Source organism: Tachysurus vachellii, chromosome 11 (genome assembly GCF_030014155.1).
Source record: "Tachysurus vachellii isolate PV-2020 chromosome 11, HZAU_Pvac_v1, whole genome shotgun sequence".
Lineage (NCBI taxonomy): Eukaryota > Metazoa > Chordata > Actinopteri > Siluriformes > Bagridae > Tachysurus > Tachysurus vachellii.
Window position 1 is genome coordinate 5,475,686 of NC_083470.1, and position 19,530 is coordinate 5,495,215.

At 40.9% G+C, this 19,530-nt stretch overlaps 1 protein-coding gene across 2 annotated transcripts; it reads right to left on the minus strand.

The window, feature by feature from the left end:
* Positions 1-556: 556 nt before the first annotated feature.
* Positions 557-19,421, minus strand: dennd2c (DENN/MADD domain containing 2C). Of its 2 annotated transcripts, none has more exons than XM_060880935.1 (20): positions 19,320-19,421; positions 18,880-18,967; positions 14,573-15,736; positions 13,211-13,335; positions 11,648-11,763; positions 11,250-11,408; positions 9,662-9,740; positions 9,462-9,509; positions 8,643-8,830; positions 8,441-8,550; positions 8,123-8,192; positions 7,898-7,975; positions 7,522-7,662; positions 5,260-5,408; positions 4,970-5,147; positions 3,868-3,909; positions 2,722-2,830; positions 1,685-1,927; positions 700-786; positions 557-614 (listed from the first exon to the last, which is right to left on the minus strand). In XM_060880935.1, exons 3-20 carry the CDS (start codon positions 15,496-15,498, stop codon positions 583-585), a joined length of 2,880 nt encoding a protein of 959 aa, XP_060736918.1. In that variant the 5' UTR covers positions 15,499-15,736; positions 18,880-18,967; positions 19,320-19,421; the 3' UTR covers positions 557-582. The 2 variants fall into 2 exon arrangements, with proteins under 2 accessions (XP_060736918.1, XP_060736919.1); XM_060880936.1 differs by having other exon boundaries at positions 14,573-15,544; positions 15,636-15,736; positions 18,880-19,400.
* Positions 19,422-19,530: the final 109 nt, after the last annotated feature.

Consider the following 19,530-nt stretch of genomic DNA (forward strand, 5'->3'; position numbering starts at 1 on the left):
ATAAAAATAAAAAAAGAAGCATGATCAGTGTGTCTCAGAGGTAATTATTATTACTTTTATAAATACATCAATTCTGAAAGAGATGAAAAGCACCTCTTCGTTTTAATTGTATTTCTCTGAAATACTCCTTTCCAGTTTGGAAAGCGTTTACTTTCCAGACCCGTCATTTACTATAAAATGAACAGTTTTTATTTTCCCAACAGTTACAGAACAGATCAAAAAGTACAGGATTAGTGTAAAAAGGACGACTTCATTATCCTGCGTCTTCCTGTAATTTAGCCCGAAGCCTCAGCTTTAACCGCGACGCTCATTTTTCTCCCAGCTTTAATTCAGCCTCTTTCTTTTTTTATAACAAAAATACTAATGTGCGTCAACATTTTGATCTTAAGCGTTGCTCAGGCGTTCCCAACAGGGCGAAGTGAGCCCAGTTCAGGCTCGATCTCGTCTCCGCCCAGCCGGTCCAGTTTTCTCCAAAGGCAAACGAACATTGCAGTGACTCACAGCTCGCTCTCTCTCAGCACATCTTGCTTGGCACGCCACACTTGGCTTTTTTTCCCCCTTTCTCTCTGCTTAGGCAATCCCTCACTTTTTCTGTAAGAACTTCATTTTGTTCCCTGAAAGCAAAACAGTCTGTCACAGCGAGGAAACAGATAATACAAATGATTCCCTTTTTTGGTATAGGTGAAGCAAGTTTCTTACCGAGTCCCTTGAGAAATTTGTTGACTCCGCTGGGTTCAGGCTCAGGACAGGAGGCAAGATATTCTGCTGCTCGCACTTCAAACAGGCCTTTAAAGAGAGACAAACAAAACCAAAGAACATGTTCAATCATCTCCTTGTTTATTATTTGAAAATTATCTTCAAATCATGTTTAGATTAACAAACAAGTGACTCCTCTAGAGTCGTAGTTCTCAAAGAGAGGTCTGGAGACCACCTTCTGTTTATTATATTTATATATTTTTCATGGTATTGTATTACGGTACAGAACCGTTATGACCGTTATCACATGAAAGTTGATGGATAGCTGGTTTTTCTCGTCGATTTAATTAAATGTTTCTATAAATAAGGTCAAAATGAAATGTGTTCTGTTGGTGAAAGGTTTAGGAATAAAAAACCTGTCTCCAATAAAAAAGCATAAAAATAAATGTACACATTTACATAATAAGTCTCATATTTAAATAGTTGACCCCAGTTTATGAGATACACTATATGGCCAAACCTTTGTGGACAACTGAACATTATACCCAGATACAAAATTGGAAACATGTAATTGTTTAGGATTTCTTTGAATGCTGTATTGTTCAATTTCCCTTCACTGGAACTGAGTCCCAAACATCTTCCAGCATGACAAGGCCATTGTGTACAAAGAGCCCTGACCTCAAACCCAGGTCTTCTTGCCTGATATCAGCATCTGACATCGCTAATGCTCTTGTGGCTGAATGAGAACAAATCCCAAAGCCGTGCTCCAAAATCTAGTATAATTCCTTCTCAGAATATTAAAGCATCAGATATTCCTGTTTGGTTGGACCTAAGCAATATTAATGGCGATATTAAGAGTTAATTAGCTTTTTCTGCTCTCAATAACCAGCAGCCATTAACTAATCCTTCATCAACATGGACTCTGAAGGGCGGTGCCATCTGCCACACAACTTCCACTACCCGTCAGTATGTGAGAATCCTCACTCACCTTTGACTCCTCCCTTGCGAAGCTCTCGGTCCTGGATGAAGCCGGCGAACATTTGCGTGTCCATGAACAACTGGAGGAACTGGCGCACACCTCGAGACGGATGAGACTTCCTGAAGGATTCTCTGTTGAGCTCACGGACGCCGTTGGTCCCAGTCTCGTTGATGTGCAGCGGGTAATGCCCCACCAGCTCCACAAAGAATCTCACAAATGCCTCGGAGACCAGAGCACTCAGGCTGCACTCCTCTGCACAGAAGGAAGGAGAAGTCAAACACACACACACACAAACACACTTTCTCTTCCAGCTGTGGCTTGCTTAACAGAAACTGTGGAGCTAAATGTCAGTCAGCCTTCTGAATACTTTATCAGTTTTAAGCACATTATTCTACTGAGGTTTTGTTCCTCATGCTTTGTTCCTCCAGGGATTTTGACCTTCGCCACTCTCTGTCTCTCGCAGATTTCCATAAAGCTCCGTTGTTAAAGGCACTACAAAAATTAAATGTGATTAAGCTGATATTTACAGTGTAGAGAGCTGGCCACTACTTCCAGTTAAACCATATGTATGATGGACAGTTTAAAAGAAAACAAAACAATAACAACAACAACAAAAATTGTTATAGTTGCATGGTCTAAGTTTACGGAGGTTGTGAATATCACAATCACAGCGTGTCTTGTTTTCCATTTGCCGATTAATTTCAGTCGTCTTCCAGCTTCAAGAATTTAGAAAATGTTGAAAGGCAGCTGCTGTGTTTGTCAGGTTTTGTCTTAATTAATAAATAATTATATATATATATATTTATACACTGTATATATATATATATGTAAATAAATAAAATCACCAGTCAGCAATCTTACAGAGATAAGCTATGTGATGAGACAAAAGTCACAATTAGAAAAACAAAACAACAACAAATAAACAAACAAATAAATAATTATACGAGTCTGTCAATACAAATAGAGCCCAGGCAACACCGTTACAATGAAACAGCCATATTAAAAGGTGTAGCCTTTAAACACACGCTAACCGTATATATACTGACCTTCTATCCTGTCCTCTTTGCTGTGTTCCAGCATCTCCTCCCGACTCTCCAGGACTTCCTGCAGAGCTGCTTGGAGCTTACTGGGAAGGATGCAGTCTTCGTCTCCCATCTGGCAGACATGCAGGAATGCACAAGGGTGAGATGAAGATGATAACCGTCTGAATCTACTTAGTTTCCTCTGTTACTGTTATTATACTGATAAACTAGTACTGCATGATAAAAAAATAATAAAAAAACCACACAAACACAAACACACACACACACACACACACACACACAACCTGACCTCAGAATGCAGCTGTGACTTCAACTGTGACTTCATTCGACAAGTTGAAACTGCAGCTATTATAAATTCTTGATTCTGATTGGCCAGAAGGTGTTGAGTAATTTTCTATAGAAGCGGTTCAGACATTAGCAAAGCTATGAATGTTGGTTGCTATCGTGCATTATAAATGTCTTCAGGAGCAACTCGCACAATGTAAATGTGCGACTGTTGATGTGATGAGATCTTTTCCGTGACATAATTCTTTTTTTTATTTTTTTTATTAGAGAAACATGTATTGCAGTGTCAGCACTTTAAAATGGTCAGATAAATCTGTTCCTTTAAGGATTCAGCACATAAGGGTGATCGGATTTTTCTGTACCGTGACAACAGCTTTTTTTTATTTTTTATTTTTTTCAAGAAAGAAAGAAGCAGCTGTGGATAAACGTTAGTGATTTGTTCTGTAACAATAATTGTAGCTAGACATGAATAATTGGCCAATGTCTCATTCTATAATAAATAAACAAATTCTAATTGTTGCCTAATGGTTGGCTGATTTATTTAAAAAAAAAAAAACACACATCAGGATATAATAAACTTCAATGTGGTGAGAGAATTCATGTTGTGTCACATCAAGTTTCACCTCTGCTAGAGGTTTTCCCGTAACAGCACGCCCTGTTGTCTTATTCAGTTCAGACAGTTTAGGGATGAGAACATCTAAATCCAGAATCGTCATTTGGTTGAATGCAATTAATAACACAGGCCTGGACTTGAATCTCAGATCACACCACTCTTTCACAAAAGCTCCACACCTGTCTTACAGCAATATACTTCAACACACACACACACACACACACCTTTCTATGGGAAAAGGAGCCACTTACCTGCACAACAAACTTGTCCGCACACAGGTCCACAATAAGCACCTGAAATAAAAGTAATATAAACATTTACATTTATAACATTTGGCAGATGCCTTTATCCAGAGCGATGTACAAAAGTGCTTTGAAATCTCTATCAGTGAACACAACGGCTCTGGTTCACTAGGTTACAGACTAAGGATGCCATACACATAAAACAAACAGAGAAGCCTGTGTGAATAAACATATAGACACTGTAGAGATGCTTCAGAGAAACGTCAGAGAAAGTTGTGGCCCAGTGGTTAAGGTGCAGGGTCACTGATCAGGTCTGGGTTGAAGCCTCTAAACTGCCAAGGCCCTTAACCCTAACCGCCCCATTGGGCAGCACAGCTCTGACTCCAGCTTCCTGGAGTTCCTGATATGCATAAACTTGGGGCAGTGGCGATTCAAGTGGTTAAAGCTCTTGGTTGTTGACACGAAGATCAGGGTTTAAGCTTCAGCACTGCCACTGTTGGGCTCTTGAGCAAGGCCCTTAACCCTCCCTGCTCAAGGGGTACAGTGTCATATCTGACCCTGCACTCGAACCCCAACTTCCCAAAAATAAATAAATAAATAATTGTGTTATGCAAGGATAGAATTTCACTGTAATATATATGTGACAATAATAAATGCTTATAAAAAAACTTTTTGTTTTTTTTTGTTTGTTTTTACTTGTTAATCTTGCCTCGGCCCCAATTATTCTATTATGTAAGGAGTCATTTTAACAAATGTTCTTTTTAAGAGATATTTTTTATCTTTTTGCTTTTCGAAACGGAACTATACTTTGTGGTTTAAAATTACATGCAAAAAAAAAAAACAACAACTTGTTTTTCAGTTCAAGGTATTCAGAATTCTATGCGGTATAGCAAAAATGTGAAATATGCAAAAGATTATCCCAAACATTTCATTAAAGACAGAGTTCAAAGCGTTCCAGATCACGGCCTAATAAAAATTCCTCAACTGTTATCAAAACACTCAATACTAACAGTTAATCAAATCAGAATTTCACTGCATGGAGACTTCCCCGCTTCTCGTTTTGGTTCCCTTTTTATATTTCCTGTAAACCGAACAGATTTGAGTGACTGACCTCCTCAATGGGCAAATCCAACAGCTGGTCCAGGGACGGAGATAGCGCTCCCATGACGAAGGGAGTTGGAGAGCAGCTGATATCCAGCATGTTGGCGGGCAGCACAGGCACAAAGGTGTGTTGCCATGTGAACGGGTAGAGCAGAGCGAGAGCTGAGTGTGCACATCGAGACAAAGTGCTGGGATGGAAGAGAAAGAGATAGAGATGTTCTCAATGTGACTGATCATACGATGAATAAATGAATAATATTCTATCAGACCTAAATAAAGTTAAACCTGACAGTAATGTACCCGAGTTTATCTGCGATGAAGATGACTCTCCTCTCCAGCAACAGAGAAGCAAAAACTTGCAGCAGATTGCTCACACTCAGACACTGCAGTAGACTCTCAAAATCCACGTGTTCCAGTCGTGAGTCCACCGGGCGACAAAGAGTCAGCTCCTACAAACACAGAAATATCGTAGTAGAACTTCAGCATGGTGGTACAGCGGGTAGCGCTGATGAAACGGATGATCCTGAGCTTGCTTTAATGTCTGTGGAGTTTCACACAAAGTCTTCTTGTGTGTCCACATGGGGTCCTCAGGTTTTCTCCTGCCTAAGTAAATGTGTGTGCCTGGTGCCCTGTGATAGACTGGTGTCCAACCCAGAGTGTATTCCCATCTCAAGACCAGTGTTCCAAGGCTTCAAATGCACCGTGACCCTGACCAGTTACTGCAGAGAAATAAAATACTGAACTTTCTGGATTTTCAGTGACCAGATTTCCAGTTCTTCTTACTTTTCTCACTGCATCATAAAAAAGGGAAAACGTGCGCTATGAAATTACACATGTTCTGAAAGCTGACACTAAGTGGAAGTGTATCCTCCATTTAAATATCTGAATACAGCTCTCCTGCATGGTGACGTCTGCTTTAACCAGTTTATGCCTTCTGCACTACGTGTTGCACAAAGGACATGAAAGTGGTGCATTGTCCCTTTGTTAAAAAAGCACATTTGTGGATTATAAAGGTTGTGCCATAACGATGCCAGTTGGAACATGTTTCATTGCACTAAAGTGGATTTCTCAAACACGTATCTTTCAAAACCAGGTGACAAAAAAATATGAAGACAAAGATTTTAATGACATTGTTTTTTTTTCCCTTGCAGTGTTGCCAGACTGGTTTCCTGAAACAATGGGTTTTTTATACCTTGCAGTACAACCAGACTGTTTTTGACACTCTTTGGTCTTTTTGATTTTCTACAAAATGATTTTAAGTTGTACTAAAAAAAGGTCACTAACTATTTAAATGTACTTATTTTGCAAGTTAAGAGTCTTTCAGGAGTCAGACAAATAAAGAAAAAATAAACCTGAAATACCATATGTATATAAGTATTTAGACCCTTTAATCAATGCTTAGTTAAAGTAGCTTTGGCAACAATTACAGCCTCGAGTCTTTTTAGGTATGAAGCAAGAAGCTTTGCACACCTGGACTGGGGGATTTTCTGACATTCTTCTTTGTAAATCCTTTCAAACTCAGTCAGGCTGCACGAGGACCATTAACAGACATTTTCAGGTTTCTCCAGAGATGTTCAATAAGGTTCAAGTCACGGCTCTGGCTGGGCCACTCGAGGACGTTCAGAGTTGTCCCTAAGCCACTCCTGTGTTAGTCTTAGCTGTGTGCTTAGGGTCCTTGTCATGTTGCAAGGTGAACCTTCGGCCCAGTCTGAGGTCCTGAGCGCTGCGGAATATCTCTTTACTTTCCTCCTTTCAGCTTTCCCTCAACCCTGACCGGTCTCTCAGTCCTTGAGAGAAAAAACTCCCTCACAGCATGATGCTGCCTCAACCATGCTTCACTGTTAGGATAGTACTGAGCAGGTGAGGAGCGGTGCCTGGTTTCCTCCAGACAATGTTTAGAATTATGGCCAAACAAGTTCAATCTTGGTCCCTAATATTCTGAGAGTCCTTCAGGTGCCTTTTTTTTTTTGCAAATTCTAAGCAGGCTTTCATGTGTTTTGCACTGAAGAGAGGTTTCTGTTTAGCCATTCTGCCAAAGCCCAAATCAGTGGAGGGCTGCAGCAATGGTTGTCCTTGTCTTCCTCAGATCTGTGCTTAACAACAATCCTGTCTCTGAAATCTTCAGGCGGTCCCTTTGACCTCATGGCTTTGTTTATGCTCTGATATTCATTTTCAGCTGTGAGGCCTTCTATAGAGAAGTGTGTGCCTTTTTAAAATCAATTTAATTTACCATAAGTGGACTCCAATCAAGGTGGAGAAAACATCTGCGGCAACATCAAGACAAATGAGAGGAATCGGAGCTAAGTGTTGTTGTAAAGGGCCTGAATACTCATGTACATGCGATATTTAAGTTTTTCCTTTTTCATCTATTTGCAAACGAGTGTATGAGATACCTGGTGTATCAGGCAGCGACATAAAACTATAAATAGTGAAGGAGGTCTGAATACTTTCTGAATGCAGTGTACACACCCTACTACAGTGAGATTATAATGACATGAAATTTTGGCTGTATCTGGTACAAAAAAAAATACACATTCAAAGAAGACCAGAAGACGGCCTCACTTCGTTGCCAGAGCCGGGCAGAAAGCTCTTCACAGTGATGGTGCGCCCTGGAGCAGGAAACGGAGCCTCCATGACGCTGCGCATAAATGGGTGGACCAGTGCAGGAGAGATCTCTCTCCTCCTCTCAACCTCCTCCAGGATCTAAACACGAATATACAGGAATATATTTGTATTAACCTTTAATGTTAATGCTTTACGTGTGAAGTGTTTCATTAATCCCGTTTTCTTTTCTGATAAAGACAGACAGGACCATCCAAACTTACACGTATACTTGATTTTTTTTTCTTAATTCAGGTCAGAGTTTACAACCAGGAATTCATTCTGGGAAAAAAAAAAAAAAAAAACAAACAAAAAAAACACTGGAAATTCCCCTGACCTTTGCAAACAAATTGAAGCAACCAAGCCGGCTGATGATGCAGTGAACCTCGGGAAGCCTCTTCCCCTTTCCACGGGGCTGCAAGACATAGCAGCAAACCAACACACACATCAAAGTGATGATGACTCAGCAGTATGGCAGTAAACTCCAACACAAGCTATTAATATTCCATCACACATATTCATTATGTTCCTGCTGACTACATGTGTCATGCTTCTAACTCACCAAGATTTTCCGACAATAACCAAACCATCGCGTCCCGTCTTCTCCGGTCAGGACAAATGAAAAGGTTTCACTATGGAAGAAGAATAAAACTGTTTAAAACCTTGGAGCAGCTAAAGAGCTTAGTTCAGGACTTCACAACGTTTAATTGCACCATAAAAACTGTGAGTCATATGAAGAACAGACCGTTCTGGGAATGGGCATAAGAAACACTAAGTTACAAGCGTGCTTTTAAGTGTGACTCAGCAACTCAAAGAAACACAAGAACATAAGTCAGAAGTGCAGTTTGTCATGACTCGGAAATGCGGTTTATAATCTGACCTGTTGATGTCTGCAGATGGTCTCCAGTCCTGAGCATCCGGGAAGCAGAAGTTAGGAATGGCTTTCAACCGATCCTCAGTCTCACGAGACATACGAGAGGTCTTCTCAAACTGCACACGAAAATCCAGAAAATCACATTTAAACTCTGCCAATCCAGTGTCAGGACCATGCCTTTATAAAATGCTCCTTATCGGTTCTCTACCTTAGTGGGGAACTGTTGTGAGATCTCTGGGTAGTACGCATTTCCCGGGGAGCGTTTTCTCAGTGACACCACAACGAATAGCTGGAAGAGTTGCTGCTGCTGCAGCTGGATGAGATCTCTCTCCAGGGTGCGATACCCCGGTCTCCTCTTCAAAGTGGACTGGACATACACCAGGCGCTGGGAGCCACCTGATCCAAACAGAGGATAAAAATAAATGCTGGAGAGTTTAGTTGTACTTATCATCAGAACACTGATTATAATTGCTCCAATTATTCCCAGCAAATCGTGGTGATTTCAAAAGAAACGTTCTGAGCAATTTCTAGGACTATCCGATGGAAGACTCCCGGTTTTGCATTTCCAACACTCTGAAGGAACTCACCAATTAATAACCTTTCTGCTCTACCAACTCTAACAAGTCTCTAATATCACCAAGAGTCTATAATTGTCAGTAAGTAGGCACGGTTGTTTTTTTATATCCAGGTTATTTTGTAAAACGTGCATTTGACCAGTCGCCGATATTGGTTACAGCCAAGGCCTAACCCCAATAACCCCAATTCACATAAAAACACCCATTCTGGAGCAGGAACTAAAATGCTTTCTGGAACTAGTACAGTGAACTGAAATTGGCTCTTTCCTCTTGGTGGAAATATGTTTTTAAGCTCCTGGATACAAGCCCAAAACTTTTTGGCTTTGTTGTGCACCCTCTATATTCTACAGTTGATTCAGGTGAATCAAAGTTAATATTTACTTCAATATTTTAGAGCCAGAAAACGAATTGAAATGCAGTTGCAGGCAAAGGACTTGGACAAAGTAACGAACCTTTTTTAGTGCTCTCGTCTGGATCGCTCTCTGTTCCACTCAATTCATCTAAACATTGAGAGAGAAAAGTATAACAAGACAAAGAGAGGAAATGTTAACAGATTGTTAACATACACTAATTAACAGATTTTCTAAATGCGCCGCAACAATAAAAATCTCATTATCTTCCCAATATGAAATTGCCAAGCTCATGACCATACCTTTGCTGGCACTTGTCTGGTTTTTCACTCTCTTTTTTCCTCTCTTTGCCTGGAAGATCTCTTGGATCCTGCTCACATACTGCACCATAAGCATACAGGTTAGTTTACTCACAGGCTTTTTTGAACTGTGTAATTAAAAGTGTTGTTTTTTTTAATGACTTTCTATTTTCATATTGTGTGGGAGAAAAGTTAATCAAGGTTTTTATAGCCAGGGAAACATGCCTCCCAAACAGTCTTAGACTGCAGACAGTATGACAGCTGAGTAGGAAGGAGCCCCTTCTGTTCTTCCTCTGATAAGACATAGTCCCTTTTTTACTGATAATGCTGACTGAATATCACATACAAGTGTAGTGTAGTTTATTAATCTAGTGTAGATATGATTCTTTAAAGCAGTGGTGTATAACCTCGAGCTGTCCTAAAACACAATGTAAGCCTTTAATCAAAGCAATTAGCAAAGCTAAAGTAAACTTAATGAGAAACAAAACAGTCGCTAATGGAAAACCCCGGCGTTTCTGGACGTACTCTCTACTTACATCACATATAACAGTGGTCAAAGAGCAGTTGTTGGGCAATCACTTGCAGGATTTATGCGTGTAAGCGACGATCTAAATTTCTAAAATTTCATCCATTCAGAGATAAGACCATTTTGCTTATTTATTAAGAGTAGGCTCAGTACAGCTGTTTGTGTTTCTCTCATCATTGTTGATATTTTCAACTAAGAAGTCTTCAGGTTCTTCAGACGATCAAAGTAGATATTTCTCTGTTGCACACCAGATGTTACATTCTAGACAAACGGTTTGACATACAATGATATAATAAACCAGCAACCTTCACCAATGATGATTTGGTCAAAGGTGAGACTATATTTAGGATTTTATGGCACAGTTCAGCCCGTTGGATATCAGGCCCGAAACGATCCGATGTCTAAATCAAACCCCGACCGTGTACTTTGTGTAACAGTGGAGAAAAGTGTCATATTAAGTGTTACAGTGCATTATTCTATGTAATTAATGGTGATGTCTAGATCATAGATCAATATTATGGAGAACTAAGCAGACCTTTACTATTTATATTTGATTGAATTTAAGATTAGCCTCCGAGTTTGTATGTGAGCAATATGCGAGAGTGACTTACCTCTAAACTCGTCTCGCTAGCATCAGTAAAGCAGCTTCCCTCCATTAGCTTTATGTGTTTGCCTCAACTGCCTCAAGTGCATTTAAACTATTCAAACATGAATCATTCTGAATGTATCTGCTTTCACCAGCTGTTCAAGACTGACTCTCCTTCTGTCCATTTATAGCTAGTCAGTCAAAATTTGGTAACAGGAGGCACATGTGACAGATGATAACGTTCATCTTAGAAGTACTCCGTGGAGGCCATTTCCTGCCTTCGCCATGCATATCCTCATCACTTCCTTTGACATTCCCACTTACGCTGTGTGTTATTTTAACCCCGGGCTTTCAGCTGATTGTCATACTTTTTCTTTCACAAACATCTGAACATGAGGAGCACATAACTCTGCCCTATTCAAGCATGAATATTATGTTATACATCAACCGGTGAAGCAGGTTTTCTCATGTGGGATTACCTGAGGCTGGCGCTGTGTTCTGTAGGCGGGAGCCCTCTTTGTTGCTAAAGGTTTAGGTGTGCTCGGATTAGAGGAACGAAGCTGCGTCGTCATCGAATGCTTGTAAACCTCGTGCGGGTTGTCGGCGTTGGCTCGTAACGTAAGGGGTTTCTCTGGCAGCTACGGTGTGTGAAAACACCCAAAGGAAGTCAAAAAGGGGAAACTGTACAGCAAAGCAAAACACTGAAAAACGTATTTAAGTCAACTGAGTAAGATCAGAAATACTTCAGAAATAAATCGTGGTCTGGTTTCTTGTGACTAAGTGCGAGCCTGGGATACCTGACCACCTTTGTTTTAGTATTAAACTAAAATGGCTGTGTTTTGTTTATTGGAGAACTAAAGTAGTTATCGAGAAATACCTTTGGGGTGCACGGCGTCCGTCTCTGTGTTATGGTCCAGTTTCGGGGCCGCATGATAGGAAGACACATAGGAGACAGTTTGATGTCTTCGTATGGGTTCTCTCTTAAAACATCCGCTACGATTGAAAAATTACACATAGTGCGTAAGTAATTACCGTCATGAGACACGCTTGCGTAATACTGTGGCGAGCGGTGAGCAACGTTAAAGCTTTGCAGTAGAAACTTAAAAGTAGAGCTTCACAGTTTGTACTGGCAATTATTTGGTTTGATCAAATGGTTTTTTACATATATTCAAATCTATGTGGTTTTTCCACATGTGGAGTTTATAATCAGATTAGTAGTCTCTACTATTAGTGAAGATGTTAGTTTAATGACAAACATTTTAATGACAAGGTGCTGCTGAATTCTTGATACTGATTATTCATTCATTCATTCATCTTCTACCGCTTATCCGAACTACCTCGGGTCACGGGTAGCCTGTGCCTATCTCAGGCGTCATCGGGCATCAAGGCAGGATACACCCTGGACGGAGTGCCAACCCATCGCAGGGCGCACACACACACACACACACACACTCTCATTCACTCACGCAATCACACACTAGGGACAATTTTCCAGAGATGCCAATCAACCTACCATGCATGTCTTTGGACCGGGGGAGGAAACCGGAGTACCCGGAGGAAACCCCCGAGGCACGGGGAGAACATGCAAACTCCACACACACAAGGTGGAGGCGGGAATCGAACCCCGACCCTGGAGGTGTGAGGCGAACGTGCTAACCACTAAGCCACCGTGCCCCCTGATACTGATTACTTACATGGTAATTCATTTTGTATACCAGCAGCTTGGACAACATTTTCAACTGCAATTCTATAAATTATATTAATGCTCTCCTTCTAATGCATTATTTTTTCCATCGTAACACACACACAGGGCCTTGGTGCATGGTTGCTTTCTGTGACAAGACATTTATTTAGCATAGTATCAGTCAACATCAGGATGGGATGGATTGCTAATGAGTCGACTCTTGAGTTACTTTCAGCTAGGCTAAATATTTATTTTTGCCCTTTCTGGTTCTGGAAAAAATTGGTTGTTCCAATCCTTTCGGTTTGTTTGTGTACACGGTCCAGATTAAATTAAATCTAGAACGCAATTAATAGGCCAAAATCCTCATGGCTTTATCAGACTTACAGATACAACAGTGTGCTGTTTAGCTGATCGCTTGAGTAATCTTCTAACTGGCAAAATCAAACCCTAATCTTGTTATTAGTGTGAATTAAACCATCTGTTAAACACCCATTATGATTAAACATTCTGTCAAGTTTCGTGCTTTCGTTGCCTATTCTGCGTCCCCTGAAGCGGTAACTGGTCTCTCGTATTCCAGATCTCCAAGCATGCCTACAGACTGTGTGTTTAACGTTTGCTTAGCTGCAGCTGTTCTGTCCCGTTCTTGTCCAAAAACCTGTCATTTCACACTCTGTGTTTCATCATCATAGCTTTTCGGTTACGCATGTGTTTTGGCTTCCTCTTTTTCTAGGTCCTCAAGTCTGAGTCAGGACTCACATATGATGTCTTCATAGATGCTGTCTTGTGATCGGGTGTGGTACAGCGCCGAGCGCCGTGACTCTGTCTCTCTGGACCCCTGCTGAGCTGTCCAGTGCACCGCGTCCTCAAATTCAAATGACTTCCTGTTGAGGAACATGGCAGATGTGTGAAATCGCCCTTTGTGCAAGCTCTGGCATGTTTTCTAACAGTATTTGTATGTTGAAATTGCAATAGTACAACGTTTGCAGCGTGTGTGTGTGTGTGTGTGTGTGTGTGTAAGCCCACACATTAATTAACTATAACGAAGGTCACTGACGGTCAGAGGAAATGTGATAATTGGGGCAGGTAATATCCCGCCTCTGCGTCCCATTATAGTCATTAGTGGGAAAGTCTTACAGAACAGCTGGAATTCTAATCCACACACCCAGTTACAAAAAAGAGAGCAGAAACAGACTGCGTTGACCAAGAAAAGAGTGAAGAAAAAAAACGACTGAAATCTTGTGATTTCTAAACATAAGCGTGTGTGTAATAATGTAAAAAAGAAAAGGCCCCGTGTGACCTCTGTACTGTTGCCTAAGACAGAAGTAGGCCAAGTGGAGACAATAGCCTGAGACTCTCGCAGAGAAAACCTGACATCACAGATGGAATGGAGCCAAGACGGCTACATTCTCACACTTTCCCGCTTCCAGGTCCTAAGCTTTGACAAGTTTTGAGAAGCGAAACTGAGAGGATTTCAGAAACAGAGCGCACAACACAGGTTTCAGTCTCTCAAATTTACGTGTCATATTAATGTAATGAATTACGTATGGTGTTTAAGTGAGTTCGAAAAAGTTACGTTTGATGGCAGAATTTAAAAATAAAATGACATTCAGGCTCTTTCCTTAAAATTCAATGATCCTATGATATACTCAGACTCTTGATGCACACAACAAATGAAATTTTTTTTTTTACCACGTTGCTAAAGTCTTTCACAAAGCAAGTATCTGGATATTTGATTAGCTGACATCTGTTTCTTTGCTAAACCACAAAACAAGAAAGACTTTGTCATCGGCAAGTTATGGATGAAATCCCAGCTTCACAAAAAATCCATGAAATCATTAGAAGGACATCGCTGTTAGTCACAAAACAAATAAAGGCCCAAAACATGTCACAGGGTGGGAAAATGAAAATTGGATGCTTTGGTGTTTGTTTAGAGATCAACAGAATTAAAAACGATGATGTCTGTTGTCATTTATCTTTACCATGTTTTTTTTTTATTTATATCCATTTTAGATTAAAGTCAACAATGAGTCTTCCATGAACGAAGCTTTATAAAATATCATTGTCATGTTAACCTGAAGAAAAACACCTATACCGATCGTCTTATCCTCGTTTACTCACCTGTTTTTTCTGTTTCTGGAAATGCCGTTGCTGTTGGTGATGTGACACGGTGGAGGTGGGACACTGGGCGCACAAATGACATCGTGCTTTCTGAGCTGTTTTGACTGGCTCACAGGAGAACTCGTCTTCTCCCATTGGTCTGAATACAGAGGTGGTTTGCTGGCCCCTTGGTACCTGAATGTGCGTTGCGGTTTAGGTGGCGGTGTGATGGGATTCTTGGGGCTCAGTTCAGCACCCTCTGAGGTTAGATGCTTAGCCATGGGTGAGGAATCTTTATCCTTCTTCCATGGAGAATCCTCACCCTCCAGCCTCTTCCAAAAGCCCCGAGAGGTGTAGAAGTTCCCAGGGGGCAGTGAGTCATCGAGATCTTCGTCACCCTCAGGCAGAGATGAGATATCTTCATCCAGGACATGGTCGATAGCATCATTATTGCTTTTCTGATTTGAAGCATCGCATTTGTTTACAGGATGCTGTGCAAGGGTCAGGCCTGATGACGACCTAATCTTAGGAGTCGAGATTACACCTTCGTTTAAAAGTGGTCGGTTGTGCTCGGGTTCAGATTTCCTTGCCTCTGTGAACTGTCCATGACCAGTCTGGTTTTCCCTGAAATCCAAACCCAGGCTTTTGGTTTTAGACAGGTTACCTTTACTATGCAGTCCAACAGTTTTATTGTCCAAGAGAATGCCATTTGTTACGTCCCCGGAACGAGCGCGTGAGACAGGGGTGCCCTGGGCTGTGGGCCTCCCTCCATTTGCATCCTCCTGATGGCTGAGCACCTCCCACTGTGAGATCTTCTGCTTGATGTTGGTGCCAGACTCCCGTGCCAACGATCTCCCTGAAACAGGCAATTGGCATGGAGTTACTGCTCTTCCTCCTCCTCTGCCTCCTCTTCCTGCTTTGCCATAGTCTACTCCCAGGGCCAGCATGGCGAGCAGGCCACAGAGCAAGCCAGTCCTCACTGCACAGACATCACTGCATAAAACCAATACAGCGATCTCCCATTTTTGGACAGGATAAAATACACAGCAGAATGGTGAATCTACTCAGGATAAAATGCCCCCACCCTCAGGACAGGTTGACGGGGTTCACTGTTGCCGGTTTGTAGTAACACTCGTTGACGTTTCCGATTTCCAGTCCCTGAGCATTATTCAGTCAAACCTCGTCCTACAAAGAACATTAAAAAAAAACACAACAAAAAAAAACAGTAAATGGATAGCAAGAAGCTTAACTGAGTGCAAAGTTATGACTATAGGACAAGATTGGCTGAATGCCAACAACAGAGGCTACAGCAATCCATCGCATGGATGTGCATAAAGGGAGGAAACAGCAAAGTACTGTCTTTATCAAGGTCAGCCGTGTGGCCAAAAATAATCAAAAACAGAGAACCGCAGAGACAACGGCAGGAACTGGAGGCATTGTGTAGGTCATCTGCGGAGGCCCATCACCCACAGCAACTAGGTTATTTCCCAACCACACCCCCTTGTCACATTTCCCTCTCTACTTGGGGTGTCCCAAAGTACCACCATGCATTAGCACACTTGAGAATAATGCAATTCAATTTACTCCCTGAGAAAATGGCCCTTTCAGCGATGCACGAAAAGGACAGGCATTTCAAGTATTTTTACATCCATACTCACATAATAGACAGCCTTTTGTGAGAGCACAAGAGCAGCCTTTGAGGACCTCAGTCTTATTTGATCAAAAAAAAAAAATTTAAAATGAAATATGTAGCCTTTCATGCATTTTAGTAAGCTAGTGTCTGCGGAACAAGCTGAACGTAAGTAAAGACAGTTTGAAATACTTTCACGAATTCTGTCTCTCAGGCCTTAGCTGGAGCTGGGATGGAACTTGGCAGCTGTAACACGAGCGCCTCATCCACAGCCAGAGCGGATTGGACACGTTGCACACAGCGCTGAGGAGACTGAAAAGCCCTCATACGGGAAGACGTGATGGAATTCTTCAGTACAGAGCATCTAGAGTATTATAATCATAATTTTATGTGCTACATTCCATTAGACATGGACACATATGGTGCTTTTATGCAGGTTGACCTAAAATAATTATGTGCTGGAAGCCATGCGAGATCAGAGCCAAAACCCTGCCCCTGAAACAGTGCACCGCATCAACCGAATGACCCACTTGTATGCACGTGTAAGCCTGTATATGCAAGTGGGTCTGTTAGTCTGTTTTGCAGGAAGATTTTCTCTGTGCTTCCTGAGATGCAGGAAGCAAGGATCAGCAGAAAGTCCATAATGATGGTTTGTCATTGTGGTGCATTCCAGCCTTTTTTTGGGGTGAGGGGGGGAGGTGGGGGGGGCAGGGGGTAAGAGGAGAGATGTTTAATTTGTGCTTGGATGTAGTCTGCAGGCTGTGTTTTATAGCTCTTGCCTATTCTGGCCACAATATTTTTGTGGCAGGGTCAAGGGTTTGTCACAAACAATGTTATTCTGGTGCAAACAAACCACATGACTCAGTAGAACTTATTTTGTAGGTTTACTTAAAAAACTCTAGTAAATGTTTTTGGTCTGTTCTGAAATGCCAGTATTGTATGCAAGTCCCTGTGTCTTTTGCATTCTGTGGAAGGAGGTTAGAGGATACCAAACCGTAATTTAATGACAACCATGCTTTCACATTTCAATAATGAGGTTCGTGTCCATTAATCAAAAATTCCTCAATGAAAAAGTCCTATAATATCACAATAGCGAAACAAAATTCATCTGCCAACCGTTACACCGAGTTTAAAATAGATTATGCCGTACGATAGTTCTGTTTTTTATGCTCTTATTGTTTCCAAGAGCATGAATCAAAAGACCCTGTTAAAATATGTAAAAGATCTGTTTAAATCACCAAGCTCGCTCCAAATAGGCCACTATTAACACTACCAAGACGTTCAAGTATTTCATTTCTTTTAATACATAAAATGCCCCAGTATTGAGAGGTCCAGAAGGAAAATACCTGGTAGCATTCACAAATAGAGGTCTCATGGTGGTGTTCAACTGTGCAGCATGAGTACATTATTTAAAAAAAATCCCGAGGCAATGTTGGGTAGCAGACATCACAACTTCAGAAGACGGATGAAAAGTCCTCCAGTCAGACACCACATTGACACGAGGTACAGGAAGGGTTTCCCGGCTGACAATGCCAGCTTAGAGCTGCCAAATCTGGTAGACCATTCTTTGCCAGGTGTTAAGTGCTGACAGCAGGAAAAGGTTTACGAATGACTGCTAAAAATCACACAAGTAAAAAAACACACACAACAGGGCAGCATGGTGGCACAGCGTTGCCACCTCACAGCTCCATGGTCTCCGAGTGCAATCCTGAGCTCAAGTTACAATCTGTTTGCACTGGTTTGCTATTGATTATTAAATTCCACTCACTATATTATATATATATATATATATATATATATATATATATATATATATATATATATATATATGTGTATATGTATATAAAAAAACGTCAGTGTGTCGACTAGCTACACTATAATTGCTTGTAGGTGTGAAAGAGCGTGTACATGCAATAGACTGGAATCCTAACCAGTGTTCCCGAGATAGCTTCCAGATCCTCGTGTCCCTGATCGGGACAAAGCGGTTACTGAAGAACGACGAAGAAACAAAAAAAATAATACAAGACAACTTGAAACATGTATAAAAGGATTTTGTTGAGTAAATAGGAAGCTGGAATATAACTGCCGAAGACGGTCTACCAGTGTTCTGACCATCTCATTATATGTATTACGACAGCTGGACAGACCAAGCTGTATTTTTTAACAGGGGCGAGAAACGGGCTCGACTAAACGAAGGAAAAGAAAGCTTTAGTTCGTTTGAAAAGACATAAAGCTGGTACGTCGAGATAAAACAGCTGCCTCGAACCCAGGATAAAGCAACCGCTTTGTTGTCTGATCCACCTGCTTACACCCACAACACAACTGGAGCTCCAAAATAACTGCTTGGGCTTTTAAAGGAGAACTAATCTACACCTACATATGAACAAACATGAAACATTACTATTAACACAACCTTTAATTATCCCACATTAGACCTAAATATAGCTGATTGACCATATAAACCACACTTTTAGATAAAGTATTACATGATGGAACTTCCCATGTATTTCTTTATAGGATGGGAACTATTTAGAAACACAAACATGATGAGAAAATCTTAGTATTTCTTCATTTCAACTAAAAAACTCTGATGTTTATAATGTTTACAATCAGCTGTATTACTGAGAACTACCACATAAAGTAGCGTTAGATTGAATGAAAGTCTTAAATAATTCAGATAAGTCTTTAAAACACTCACCTCAGATGAATTTATAAATAGTGACTTTACTACAAAGAGCCACATCTTATTTTTCGACACATCTCCGCATTTTTAGGCGTTTTTTTCCCTGTGTTTGGAAACAAAAAAACCATTAGACTTCTTGTCAGCGGACTTTGTTCCAGGTGTTTCGTTACAGCACGAACGACTTTTCTTCAGAGATAAACGATAACGTTAACAGAAAAAAATATATATAAATAAATAACAAAACGTTTTGCTCGCTTAAAAATGTTTGAACGTTGACATGGAAATGGAAGCTAGCGCTGCTAATTAGCCTGTTAGCTCACAGCTATTCATCCTCTAAGGTTTCAGAGTCCTTTTAGCAAGAAGAACGGTTTTTTCTCCCAAAAAAAAACGCTTCAGAAAAGTTTTATTCTGCAGTCAACTTGTTAAAAATCCTTTAAAAAAATAAAAAACAACACCTCAGCCAGACTAGGATTCATTTCGTTTCGTAGTTAATCCTGTGAGCTCCATGTCCTGCTGTCAGTTTGCCATCTGAGCAAACTTTCTCCTCAGTAGATCAGCAGATGGGCTGTGACCATGAAGCACTTCATCCTCTCCTGCTGATCTAAATGGGAAATGCACTGCTTTGTACTAAGACATTTCATTCAGTCCAATAATAATAATAATAAT

Bases quoted from the DNA above. Each gene is read 5' to 3' on its own strand.
- dennd2c (XM_060880935.1), bottom strand. From the start codon at position 15,498: ATGCTGGCCCTGGGAGTAGACTATGGCAAAGCAGGAAGAGGAGGCAGA. The intron at 9,510-9,661 runs GTATGGTCATGA...CTCAATGTTTAG, and splicing joins CCAGACAAGTGCCAGCAAAG to ATGAATTGAGTGGAACAGAG. The intron at 2,831-3,867 runs GTAAGTGGCTCC...CATGTCTGCCAG, and splicing joins CGGACAAGTTTGTTGTGCAG to ATGGGAGACGAAGACTGCAT.